Here is a 12319-nt window from a genome sequence, read left to right as displayed (position 1 = left end):
AACCTTGCCAAGCAAAATGAAATTTTATTTTGTCAACACAAAGTTCAAATTAGAATGGAACAGGAGACCTTTTTATAGGTCTCTGGGCGGCTATGGCTAGTTCATACAACAAGTAGCAAATGTATGAACTCGGCAATAAACATTAATCAATGTGTAATAGACACGCCCCAATATGAAGGCCAGTTACACTTATCCCTATACCACTTTACCGGTATCACAGCGGTATTATTGACCTTTTAATAAGCCATTTTACTGCTTTTTCAGCGTATTTCCGTAAATTTAAACCGCTTTGAAAACTTAAATTGATCTATAGGCATAGGTTGACACTATAGGAAACTACCAACTTTGTGGTTTCTTCGCGTTGCAACCATTGATATCTATAACACTTTGGTTACCATATTCAGTGGCGGTCGGCGGATTTGCAGTCTTGGCCGCCCTAGGCCCCAGGCCCTGTAGTAACTCCTAGCCGCACCTTTGTCAGCGCCCATCATATATAGACATCATCATATATTGCTGTCTTGCTGCCCCTAATGCCTTTTGCCGCTCTAGGCCCGGGCCTACTGTGCCTTAGGAAAAATCCGCCTCTGACCATATTAGAATAAGTATGTTCCTATATATTTGGCCACTTTGGCCGTTACTCTATTTAAAGCTGACTGTACTGTATTGTGTACGTTGCTAATATGAAACTCTTTAACTAACATAACCACTAATGGGGAAAGTAAATTTAAACTTACACAGAAGCATGTCGACGCCGTTTACTGAAATCCGACCCGGCGCGACGCGGGCACGCGCGCCTGTAACACGACACATTTGTGCACATCGCTATTGGTGGGGCAATAGAAACTAACGGCGTTATTCATAAACGGCTGCTAACTTAATCAGTTGATGATCGTCGTTTGTCCCTATCTGTCGTTATGTCATAGAGAGGGAGAAACGATGATCATCAGCTGATTAACTTAGCAGACGTTTATGAATAAGGGAGTAATTCTGCACAGACTTTTCAATGACAATGTCAAAGACTGTGCAGAGGTCTGTGCTGAGTACTTGAAAAGTTTAGATGAACTCTAGTTTGCACGCGGTTGGTTAATCGGCGACCGCCCGGCTGTTGTGGTGTCTAGACTAAAGTTGCGAGTTCGAATCTGGTTCGAAGCAATTCATTTCTTCCTCCCTTAGGGCTCATTTAGACGGTGCGAGAACTCGCATGCGAGTTTCATTACATTGCGTAATTTGATCGGTCGGCTGAATTGCTGTCACCTCCGCAATGGTCCGCAGTGTAACTATAATCGTATACCAGTCGTATACGAGTTCGCGCGCCGTCTAAATGAGACCTTATACTATTCTGATATTCGACTGTCTGCTCGTATGTCACAGACATTTTACTCAAAACTATAAGATTTTTGAAGTGAAAACTTCTTTAGCGGCGTTGGGCACTTTTTGAGGTGGGGAAAAAATGATAAACTCGAGCAGCGTAAGGCGCTCACTTGACCGTAAGGGGCGAAAGGCTATCACGTGACCGTAAGCCCCGTAAGGTGGCCACTCATAATTTAAATGGCATTTAAATCAAATCAATAAAGAAAAACTCAATGTTATTCGACATTTATGTTGCGGACTCCTTTTCAAGACTCTTTACCTATGTTCAAATAATTTGACGTTGTCATGGCACACGTAAATAAACATGTCAATGAAAAAGTGTGATCTTATTTGAGAATGATAATAATATATAATAAATAAATAGAATACCTCCGCTAAACGTATGTATCGTGCAGGGATGTTGCGGATGCAGATTTTTTGACATCCGCGGATGCGGATGCGGATGCGGATATTTAAAGGCTAACATCCGCGGATGCGGATGCGGATGTTAAGATTAGGTACTTAGAAAACGTCAAATATTACATTTTTAGTATTTTTTTATATTTTTTTATAACGAAACGTTTAGTATTTGAGCAAGAATATAGGTGCGTTATATTTAATAAACAGTAACTTGGCCGACTTTTCTGGATCTAGACGATTTCGTTATAGGTAACTAGCTGTTGCCCGCGACTTCGTACGCGTGGATTAGTATATTGGTGGTTATATATTATACATTTGCTTAGAATATTATGCAGCAAAAGATAGCAGTAGGGATGGTTAATCATTGGTTCATTATTATACAATGCATGAGATTTGTATTTCACAACCTGGCTAAGAAGTTTCAATAAACTGAATAAAATTGTTCTCGATATAATCCCTCTCACTCTCAAAACCCTTAGAAGATTTTTAAGTCCACTATTTAATAAAACCTACTAAATACATATTACCTACCTATACTACTACCCATTTACGAAGTTTGAAGTAAGCTTTAAATAAAATTCGAACCCTATACAAATTTTCAACCCCTTATAACCCTTTTAGAGGAATAATTTTTAAAAACACTGAATGTACTTTACTTGTCTTAAAAATAATTTATGTTATGTTATAATATGCCTTTATACAACGATTCAAACCCCGCACTCAAAAAAATGTTTGACCTACATACAAATTTTCTACCCCTTTTTCACCACCTTGGGGGATAAATTATCAAAATCTCTGAAATTATTTTTCTTCTCTTTTAATAAAATAGCTTTTTATGAAGGTTCATGTTTCTAGCTTTAAATAAAATTTGAACCCTATGTAAACTTTCCACCCCTTTTCGACCCTTTTAGGGGATGAATTTTTTAAAACGCTGAAATTTGTATCCTCTTATTTTAATACATAATATGCCATTATACAAAGATTAAAGTTCCGCGCTCACAATAATATTTGATCTCCATACAAACTTTTAACCCCTTATTTACCAACTTGAGGAATGAATTTTCAAAAATTCTGAAATTACTTTTCTTGTAATCTAATAATATGCCTTTAAACAAAGATTCAAGTCCCGCATTCAAAAAAATGTTTGATCTCCATTCAAACTTTCAACCCCTTTTTACCAACTTGAGGGATGAATTTTCAAAAACGCTGAAATTACTTTTTTTGTATCCTAATAATATGCCTTTATACAAAGATTCAAGTCCCGCAGTCAAAAAATGTTTATTCTCGATACAAACTTTCAACCCCTTTTTAACTCTTTTAAGGGATGAATTTTGATAAACGCTGAAATTATTTTTCTTGTATTCTTATAATATGCCTTTATACAAAGATTCAAGTCCCGCACTCTCAAAAATATTTGATCTCCATACAAATTTTCAACCCCTTTTTCACCACCTTGGGGGATGAATTTTTAAAAACGCTGAAGTTATTTTTCTTGTGATCTAATAATATGGCTTTATACGAAGATTCAAGTCCCGCACTCTCAAAAATATTTGATCTCCATACAAACTTTCAACCCCTTTTTCACCACCTTAGGGGATGAATTTTCGAAAATGCTGAAATTAGTTTTCTTGTATTTTAATTGAATACCTTTTTGCAAAGTTTCAAGTTCCTAGATTAAAATAAAATTTGCACCCCAAGACGAACTTTCATCCCCTTTTTAACCCCCTTAGGGGCTGAATTTCCAAAAACGTTGCAATTACTTTTTTTTTGTAATCGGCTATTATGTCTTTCTAAGAAGTTTCAAAGCATTTGTAATGGATTCAAACTTTCAACCCCTTTTTAACCCTGTTAGGGGATGAATTTTCAAAAACGCTGAAATTACTTTTCCTGTCTTATAATAATATCCCCATATACAAAGTTTCAAGTCCCACACTCACAAAAATATTTGATCTCCATACAAACTTTCAACCCCTTTTTCACCACCTTGGGGGATGAATTTTCAAAAACACTGAAATTAGTTTTCTTGTTTTTTAATATAATATATTTTTACAAAGTTTCAAATTCCTAGCTTAAAATAAAACTTGTACCCCATACAACCTTTCATCCCCTTTTTTAACCCCCTTAGGGGTTGAATTTTTCAAAATCGCTTCTTATCTCTTGTACACTTTATAAATGCAACCTAGTGTGCAAATTTCAACTTTCTATCTTTTGTAGTTTCGGCTCTGCGTTGATGAATCAGTCAGTCAGTCAGGACACTTGCATTTATATATATAGATGACGAAATTACCTAGCACTTACGCCGCCGCTAAGACGTTCCTGTACCGACTTGTTTACCATCCGCATCCGCATAAGCTCCGCATCGATTTTATGCGGATGCGGATGCAGATGCGAATGTTGAAAATAATGCGGAAGTTCCGCGGTTGCGGATGCGGATGCGGATGTTCGCAACATCCCTGGTATCGTGTTACCGAGCGTCAGTAACATATTAAGGTGAGTTTTCACTTCTATCGGCACTCCCGGAGTGCAACCGTTGTTGCTTGTTTAAATGAAATTGGAAACTCAGGAACTGTATTTTGATTTAAAATAAAAAAAATTGTTTAAGCAGTGGGACTCTACATCTATAATATAATATAACTTAGTGTGTCACGTCATCCATAGATCTTTATGAAAAAAAAATCGGATCATTTGAACCGTTAATAAATGAGCTTTTCCCAAATATCTTCTCTTCTTCTTGAAAAGACGCAAATGTCGCGAAGTTTTTGCTTGTTTAGCTTTTATTAGTAAGTATATATTGCTTATATTTTTTCTTTCGTATCCTATGCAGGTATGGAACCCTTCACTATGCGTGGTCCGGCACGTACTAGGCCGGTTTTAATCATTGTTTATAAAAATAATTTCGTATGAATATTGTTTTGCTTAATACAGATAATAATATAAGTAATGACTATAATTAGTGCATTATTCTTCTTAATCAGTATATTAATTATAAGTTGTTTTTCAACCTTGAGCGACCCCCGATTCTCCGCGGTTTGTATCCCGTAGGTACCTGTTGTTTTTATTGTTTGTACAGTCAGCAGCAATAGTTGCTAAAGCGGGCGAGGTGTTCAAATTGTCTTGACGCGACTTTATTGTTAAGTGAATAAGAGCGCGTCAAGGTAATTTTGAACCCCTCGCCCGCTTAGCAACTTAATCGTGTGTCGATAGATGGCAGTAAATTTACTGTGACTACAAAATTTACTATGACAGGACCCCTCTATACTATCTATTCTCTTTGTCTATACCTTTCGCATCGGATGAAGGCCCCTATGACAGTTCCTTAATGTCTCTTTGCGTTGGGCTTAGTTAAAAAAAAATGCGAGACAGTTAATATAAAAATGCTGCTATAATAGGGACCATAATTCGACGCGAGAGGTATAGTGTTAGGATTAGTGTTCAACCTCAATGTGTCTAGTTATAGCCAATTGTTCTGAGAGTGTTGTTTGGTCAACAAGCGATAACGCCTGCATTCGTGCGCTTTACTTGAAATCATTACCGCTCAGGAAACCGTAATATGTTGAATATAACTGAAATGGAATATAATATCTCGGCTCTTAAGCGTTTTTAGGGTTCCGTAACTGTAGTCAACTACTTCATCATCTTCCTCGCGTTGTCCCGGCATTTTGGCCACGGCTCATGGGAGCCTGGGGTCCGCTTGGCAACTAATCCCAGTAATTGGCGTGGGCAATAGTTTTTATGAAAGCGACTGCCATCTGACCTTCCAACCCAGAGGGTAAACTAGCAGAGATGTACAAAATGGTTTTAAAAAAGCATTTAAATACAAAATGCAAAATACTTTTCAGATTTACTATTTCAAATGCAAAATACCAAATAGTTTTGTGTTTTGTATTTCAAATGCTAAATGCAAAATAGGTATTTTCAAAATACTTTTTCAAAATAAAATACCTTTTGACCAAATCTTAGATATTTTTATTTATTTTAGGTATTTATCATGAGAAATAGAGACACAATGCCGAGCCGAACAAAAACGTCTAATAACATGGCAACTTATGCATGACATTTTGGTCATATTTTATCAGTACGCGTATCAATGGGCTCGCGGCTCGTCTCGTGGCTCGCAAGCTCGTCGAGCTAATATAATTTAAACACTAACGGCACGGCATAAGGTTTATAACCGAATGACAAGCTGAACGCCAGTGTGTCGAGGCGAGCCACGAGTCTAAACCGGCTATAAGGCGCGCACTCTGACCAAAGAAGAAAAAAAGGGCGCGCATGGCTAGCAGGCGCCTCTATCGGTCAAATTCGGCAATACAAGCGTCATTCGTTCATTTCATTTTGTTTGACTGTTTAACATTTCATAATGTTGGCTAAACTTAATCACAAAGTATTTTGCATTTTGAAATGAATATTAAAAATGCAAAATACATCACTAAAAGTATTTCAAATAAAATACAAAATGTTTTTTACTAAAAGGCATTTAAATGCAAAATACAAAATAGGTATTTTGCATTTTGTATTTGCATTTTAAATAGAAGTATTTCAAATAAATCGCATCTCTGTAAACTAGGCCGTATAACAAATACGGATCGTGATTTTTATAAAATACAACGCAATAAAACCACATAGCACCTGTATATAGTCAGCTGTAATCTCACTCCAATCTCGCCGTAATCTGCCGCGACAACCTCGTTACGTTAACCGACCCGTTACAATTAACCGCTTGATTATACCCTTACAGGGTGTCTTGTGGCAGGGGCAAGATTGGGGTACCATCAAATGTATGTACGTCATTGTACGTATACGTATTAACTCTTTATTGTACAGAATATACAAAAACACAAATAGTTATGCTATAGAATAAGAAGTAAAAGGCTGGTTTTAATTTTCAATAAATGTTATCTTTTTAAGGATGAGTTACGCTAGAACGGTCTGGGTCCTGGGCAAAGTGTCCTTCGTTCTTCGTGTCTTTGTTTACGGAATATTAGTATATAGTAACTTCGAAGCTTCGGTGATCACGTGATGCTTGCTTGGGTCGGTCGCCTCGGCCCGGACCCGGACTGTTCTAGCGTGAGTCCTCCTTTAATGGGACCTCTTACAGTAAACCTTTGAAATTAACAGCTGTATTCATAATATCAATAGGTATCACCTACACACTGAACTTTAAATTGTACCTAAATATAGGTAGGTACGTTTTCGTACTACAGTCAAGATCAAGAGTTATCATGAATTCAATTAATGTGACATTTGCTATTTAGTGACGAAAGTTTTACGTGGATAAGATTCAAATTTATTGAAAAAATGGAGGATATTATTGACCGAGGTGTTTGAGAAGATGTCCGTATTCATTCGGGATAAATGCTTTTGTTATGTCTTGAAAATTTGTGACCAGATTCTACGATTAAATTAGGTAGGTACCAGTGGCGGCGCGTCAAACATATCCATAGGCAAGCCGGGGCTAATTTGGCTTACATATTTCTTTTACAACTCTGCTCAAACGTCCAAAAACAGGAAAGCCAGTGGGAATCGGCTTTTAAGGACGCGCCGCCACTGGTAGGTACGCTTTGATTGTAACTTTTTATAATCAACAAACCAATCCACATTATTCTTCTGTTACCGATAGTGTTAATAATATTAATATTAATTAATGATAACAAAATTTCAGTCTATAGCCGTGGACGTGTAAACAAAATGAACACATACGCAATGTCAAGGCAAGTGAAAGCATCTCAGCGGGACTTGTTTAAGAAGATAACAGAAGAACAGGAGTATGACGACTACCTGGTCACGGAAAGGGACGCTGATGGCTCCAGCATCATGTCGTCTCTCTCCTTCTTAACACTCCGCGCTAAAGGGAAAAAAGACATGAAGCTATTCGCAAAATCTGCCGCATGGAGTGAAAGAACAAGATTGAGTAACGGTAGTTTTTGTCCGTATAGCGTCGAGCTGTACTTCTACGAAACATTGTGGAAGAAATACGAAAAGTTAGAAGAAATGTGCAGTGTTCCACAGGAGCATAGATTCCGTAAACCGAAACTGTATGGAAGCAGCTTCGAATATCTGGACGAAACTCTAGTAATAGAAGACTTGGTTGCAAAAGGCTATGAGGATTCTGATCGACAGAAATCGGCGGATTTTGAGTATATGTCAACGGGTATCGCTTTGATTGCGCAGTTTCATGCTCTTTCCTTGGCTTACTCCCAGTATGCGCCAGATGCTTTTAAGAAAACCAGCGAATATTTGACGATGAACGAATCTAAACTAGAAATGTGGTTGGCAAGCGTTTCGCCTAAAATGCTGGCTAATGCGTTCTCATCCGCTGAAAAACATAGAGAAAAACTTGAAAACTACTTTGAGACACCGAAGAGATTCCATCAAATACTTATGGGTTATTATTATTACCGAAGAAGAAACAGCAACGTTTTGGTTCACGGGGATTTCAAGCCAAGCAACTTAATGCATAGGCGTAGAAATGGGAAATTAGAATTAGCTGTCGTTGACTTTCAGTTGGTTCACGATGCAAATGCTGTGGTCGATCTAATGTACTTCATTTATACTGCTACAGACGAATCATTTCGCCGGGTCCACTATCGAGAATTACTGGATCTGTACTATGAGCAGCTGAAGGCGTCCTTGTTTAGACTACGCGTTGACCCAGAGCAGGTAAAAAATAACAAATACATTGTTGAAATCGGTTCACCTGACAAAGAATTATCCTTGAAAAACAGACATACCTACATACATTCTTCTCCTCTGTCGTTATACTCTTTGCGGAGTGTCGTGGACGTCGTGGTCAACTGCTAATATCAGGCACAGATGTTGCGTTGCCGTACAATTCTCGCCATTTCTCGCGGTTAGAGGTCATTCTGGCAAATCCGTTCAGGGGGGTCCTTCCAACGCATATTAACATGCAGATTGCATGATATTAGGTCCCGTAAATTAGTGAGCCGATGTGCCGATAAATGGCAGTGTACACAATTATTTCTGCTCAAAAATGGTTCGTCTTTCAGGTATATCCGGAGAATACTTACAGATCGCACGTGGCAGAGTGTGCAATGTTGGGGCTAGCTATAGGCGTGGGGTTACTGCCTATGGTGTTGGTGGATAAAGACGAAATCCCTGCTTTTAATGAGGATGCAGATATGGACGATATTGCGGTGGCAGGTAACGCTCTTTTTAGAGAGCGTTTTAATGGTATACTCAATAACTACGTAGAGTGGGGACTGCTGTGAGGAGAGTTAACATAACTATGGAGCCGTTGTCGACAATTCTCCACGTCATGAGATACCTACTTGCAATAAGTATTTACTAGTTCATACAACAAGTAGCAAATGTATGAACTCGCTATAAACACTAATCAATGTGTAGACACGCCCCAATATGAAGGCCAGTCACGCTTACCCCTATACCACTTTGTGTTAAGTAGTTACATTTTTGTACTATACATATAGTCAAGATCAAGAGCTATCAATGTTATCATGAATTCAATGAAAGTTAAATAATTTGCTATTATGTGACGAAAGTTTTACGTGGATAAGATTCAAATTGATTGTTCGATAAAAGTATTTTTAGTGACAAAAATGGAAGACATTACTCATTAGTGACCGAGGTGTTTGAGAAGATGTCCGCATTAATTCGGGATAAATCCTTTTGTATGTCGTGAAAATTAGTGACCAGATTCTACGATTAAATTGGGTGCCTACGCTTTGATTGTAACCTTTTATAAACGACAAACCAATCCACATTATTCTTCTGTTACCGATAGTACCTATTAATAATATTAACATTTTAATTATTGATAACAATACTGCCAATTAGCGGTATCTCAAATCAAAATTTAATGCAAACATATACTTTAAATTCTTTATCTTATAATTCCATTTTCAACATCATTTGTTTTTGAGATACCGCTAATTGGCTTAAGGGGGCAGAATAATTAATGTTAATATTAGTGGACGTGGAAACAAAATGAACATTTACGCAATGTCAAGGCAAGTGAAAGCATCTCGGCGGAACTTGTTTGAGAAGATAACAGAAGGAGTATGACGACTACCTGGTCACGGAAAGGGACGCCGATGGATCCAGTACGGTTACCATCAGTTTGTCACTGACATAAACGCCGTCGAGAACGTAATTTACTTTCTATACATCCCGTTTGCACGAATATGCGAGTGCGAGCGAGATGTATAGAAAGTAAATTACGTTCTCGACGGCGTTTATGTCAGTGACAAACTGATGGTAACCGTACAGCATCATGTCGTCTCTCTCCTTCTTGAGTTTCTCGACACTCCGCGCTAAAGGGAAAACAGACATGAAGCTCTTCGCAAAATCTGCCGCGTGGAGTGAAAGAATACGATTGAGTAACGGTATTTTTTGTCCGTATAGCGTCGAGCTGTACTTCTACGAAACATTGTGGAAGAAATACGAAAAGTTAGAAGAAATGTGCAGTGTCCCACAGGAGCATAGATTCCGTAAACCGAAACTCTATGGAAGCAGCTTCGAATATCTGGACGAAACTCTAGTAATAGAAGACTTGGTTGCAAAAGGCTATGAGGATTCTGATAGACATAAATCTGCGGATTTTGAGTATATGTCAACAGGTATCGCTTTGATTGCGCAGTTTCATGCTCTTTCCTTGGCTTACTCCCAGTATGAGCCAGATGCTTTTAAGAAAACCAGCGAATATTTAACGAAGAACGAATCAAAACTAGAAATGTGGTTGGCAAGCGTTTCGCCTAAAATGCTGGCTAATGCGTTCTCATCCGCTGAAAAACATAGAGAAAAAGTTGAAAACTACTTTCAGACACCGAAGAGATTCCATCAAATACTTATGGGTTATTATTATCACCGAAGAAGAAACAGCAACGTTTTGGTTCACGGAGATTTCAAGCCAAGCAACTTAATGCATAGGCGTAGAAAAGGGGAAATTAGAATTAGCTGTCGTTGACTTTCAGTTGGTTCACGATGCAAATGCTGTGGTCGATCTAATGTACTTCATTTATACTGCTACAGACGAATCATTTCGCCGGGCCCACTATCGAGAATTACTGGATCTGTACTATGAGCAGCTGAAGGCGTCCTTGTTTAGACTACGCGTTGACCCAGAGCAGGTTAACATATAAATTGAAGGGATGTTTACAAAAACAACATAACTGCTTAGAGCGGTTGATACTTTTTTAAGAACATTGTTAATCGTTGCAGGTGTCAACCAGTGTAGTCAGTTATGTTGTTTTTGTAAACATCCCTTCAATTGTTGAAATCGGTTCATCTGATAAAGAATTACCTACTACATAGGTAGGTAATTCTTTCATGTCTACATACATTATTTTCCTCTGTCGTTATATATACTCTTTGCCGTGGTCAACTGCTAATATCAGGCACCACTCAGGCACAGATGTTGCTTGCCGTACAATTTCTCGACATTTCTCGCGATTATAGGTCATTCTGGCAAATCCGTTCAGGGGGGGTCCTTCCAAGGCATATTAACATGCAGATTGCATGACATTAGGTCCCGTAAATTAGTGAGCCGATGTGCCCATAGATGGCAGTGTACACAATTATTTCTGCTCAAAAATGGTTCGTCTTTCAGGTATATCCGGAGAATACTTACAGATCGCACGTGGCAGAGTGTGCAATGATGGGGCTAGCTATAGGCGTGGCGTTACTGCCTATGGTGTTGATGGACAAAGACGAACCCCCTGCTTTTAATGAGGATGCAGATATTGACGATATTGCGGTGGCAGGTAACGCTCTTTTTAGAGAGCGTTTTAATGGTATACTCAATAACTACGTCGAGTGGGGACTGCTGTGAGGAGAGTTAACATAACTATGGAGCCGTCTTCATCGTTGTCAACAGTTCTCCACGTCATGAGATACCTACTTACAATACTTACTATCTATACCCAGTAACATTTTCATGTATCAACTAGGAATCATGTATTTTTATGTTTCATGTAACTTCAACAGAAAAATTATGTCGAAGAGTATTTTCAGAATTATTTTAATTATGTGCATTTATTTTCCTGACATATTTTAGACATCTCTGTTAATTCTACAAAAAAGTGTGATTTCAGAAATGTCTCCTTTCAAATGTGTTTTTGCTTTTATGCTTCTTGTGAATGTTTTTTTTTAACTGAAAATAAATATGTTTATTATTGAAAAATTCTTGGCTGACAAAATACACCTAGGTAACTACCTATGTACATATATCTCAAGTTGCAATACCAAAACCTGATAGTTTTTGAGTGGGTACCTGAGGCTGTGGGACGGTATCAATGGGTGGACCTGGGCATTGATGAAAGCTGGGACAGAGCAAAATGGCGTGCTCTTGTGTCGGAGGCCAAAAAAATTATGTAGTTTTTGGGGCATACCAAGTAAATAATAAAGTTCGTCAAGGACTAGTATAGTCCTTGAGTTCGTCGACTGCACGGAGTAACTTAGTGACTGAAGCTTTGAATAAATAGCGATTGCAACTGACCGTGATGCCATCTTAGATTTAGGCTGTTCCCGATGCGTACTGACGCCGAGCGGTCCCCCTTTTGGCCGCCGGACCTAG

General features: G+C 38.3%; 2 protein-coding genes across 2 annotated transcripts; both read left to right on the top strand.

Moving 5' to 3' along the window:
- The first annotated feature begins 7464 nt into the window (after positions 1–7464).
- Positions 7465–9050, top strand: LOC134657999 (uncharacterized). The gene is made up of 2 exons (XM_063513594.1): positions 7465–8427; positions 8775–9050. The coding sequence occupies exons 1-2, from the start codon at positions 7471–7473 to the stop codon at positions 8994–8996; spliced, it is 1179 nt and encodes a 392-aa protein (XP_063369664.1). The 5' UTR covers positions 7465–7470; the 3' UTR covers positions 8997–9050.
- Positions 9051–10455: 1405 nt separating this feature from the next.
- On the top strand, positions 10456–11581 carry LOC134658060 (uncharacterized). The gene is made up of 2 exons (XM_063513662.1): positions 10456–10874; positions 11354–11581. Exons 1-2 carry the CDS (start codon positions 10752–10754, stop codon positions 11573–11575), a joined length of 345 nt encoding a protein of 114 aa, XP_063369732.1. The 5' UTR covers positions 10456–10751; the 3' UTR covers positions 11576–11581.
- Positions 11582–12319: the final 738 nt, after the last annotated feature.

Source organism: Cydia amplana, chromosome 21, assembly GCF_948474715.1.
Source record: "Cydia amplana chromosome 21, ilCydAmpl1.1, whole genome shotgun sequence".
Taxonomy (NCBI): domain Eukaryota; kingdom Metazoa; phylum Arthropoda; class Insecta; order Lepidoptera; family Tortricidae; genus Cydia; species Cydia amplana.
The sequence above is the reverse complement of the archived record's forward strand: the minus strand, read 5'-3'. Positions and strand labels throughout refer to the sequence as shown.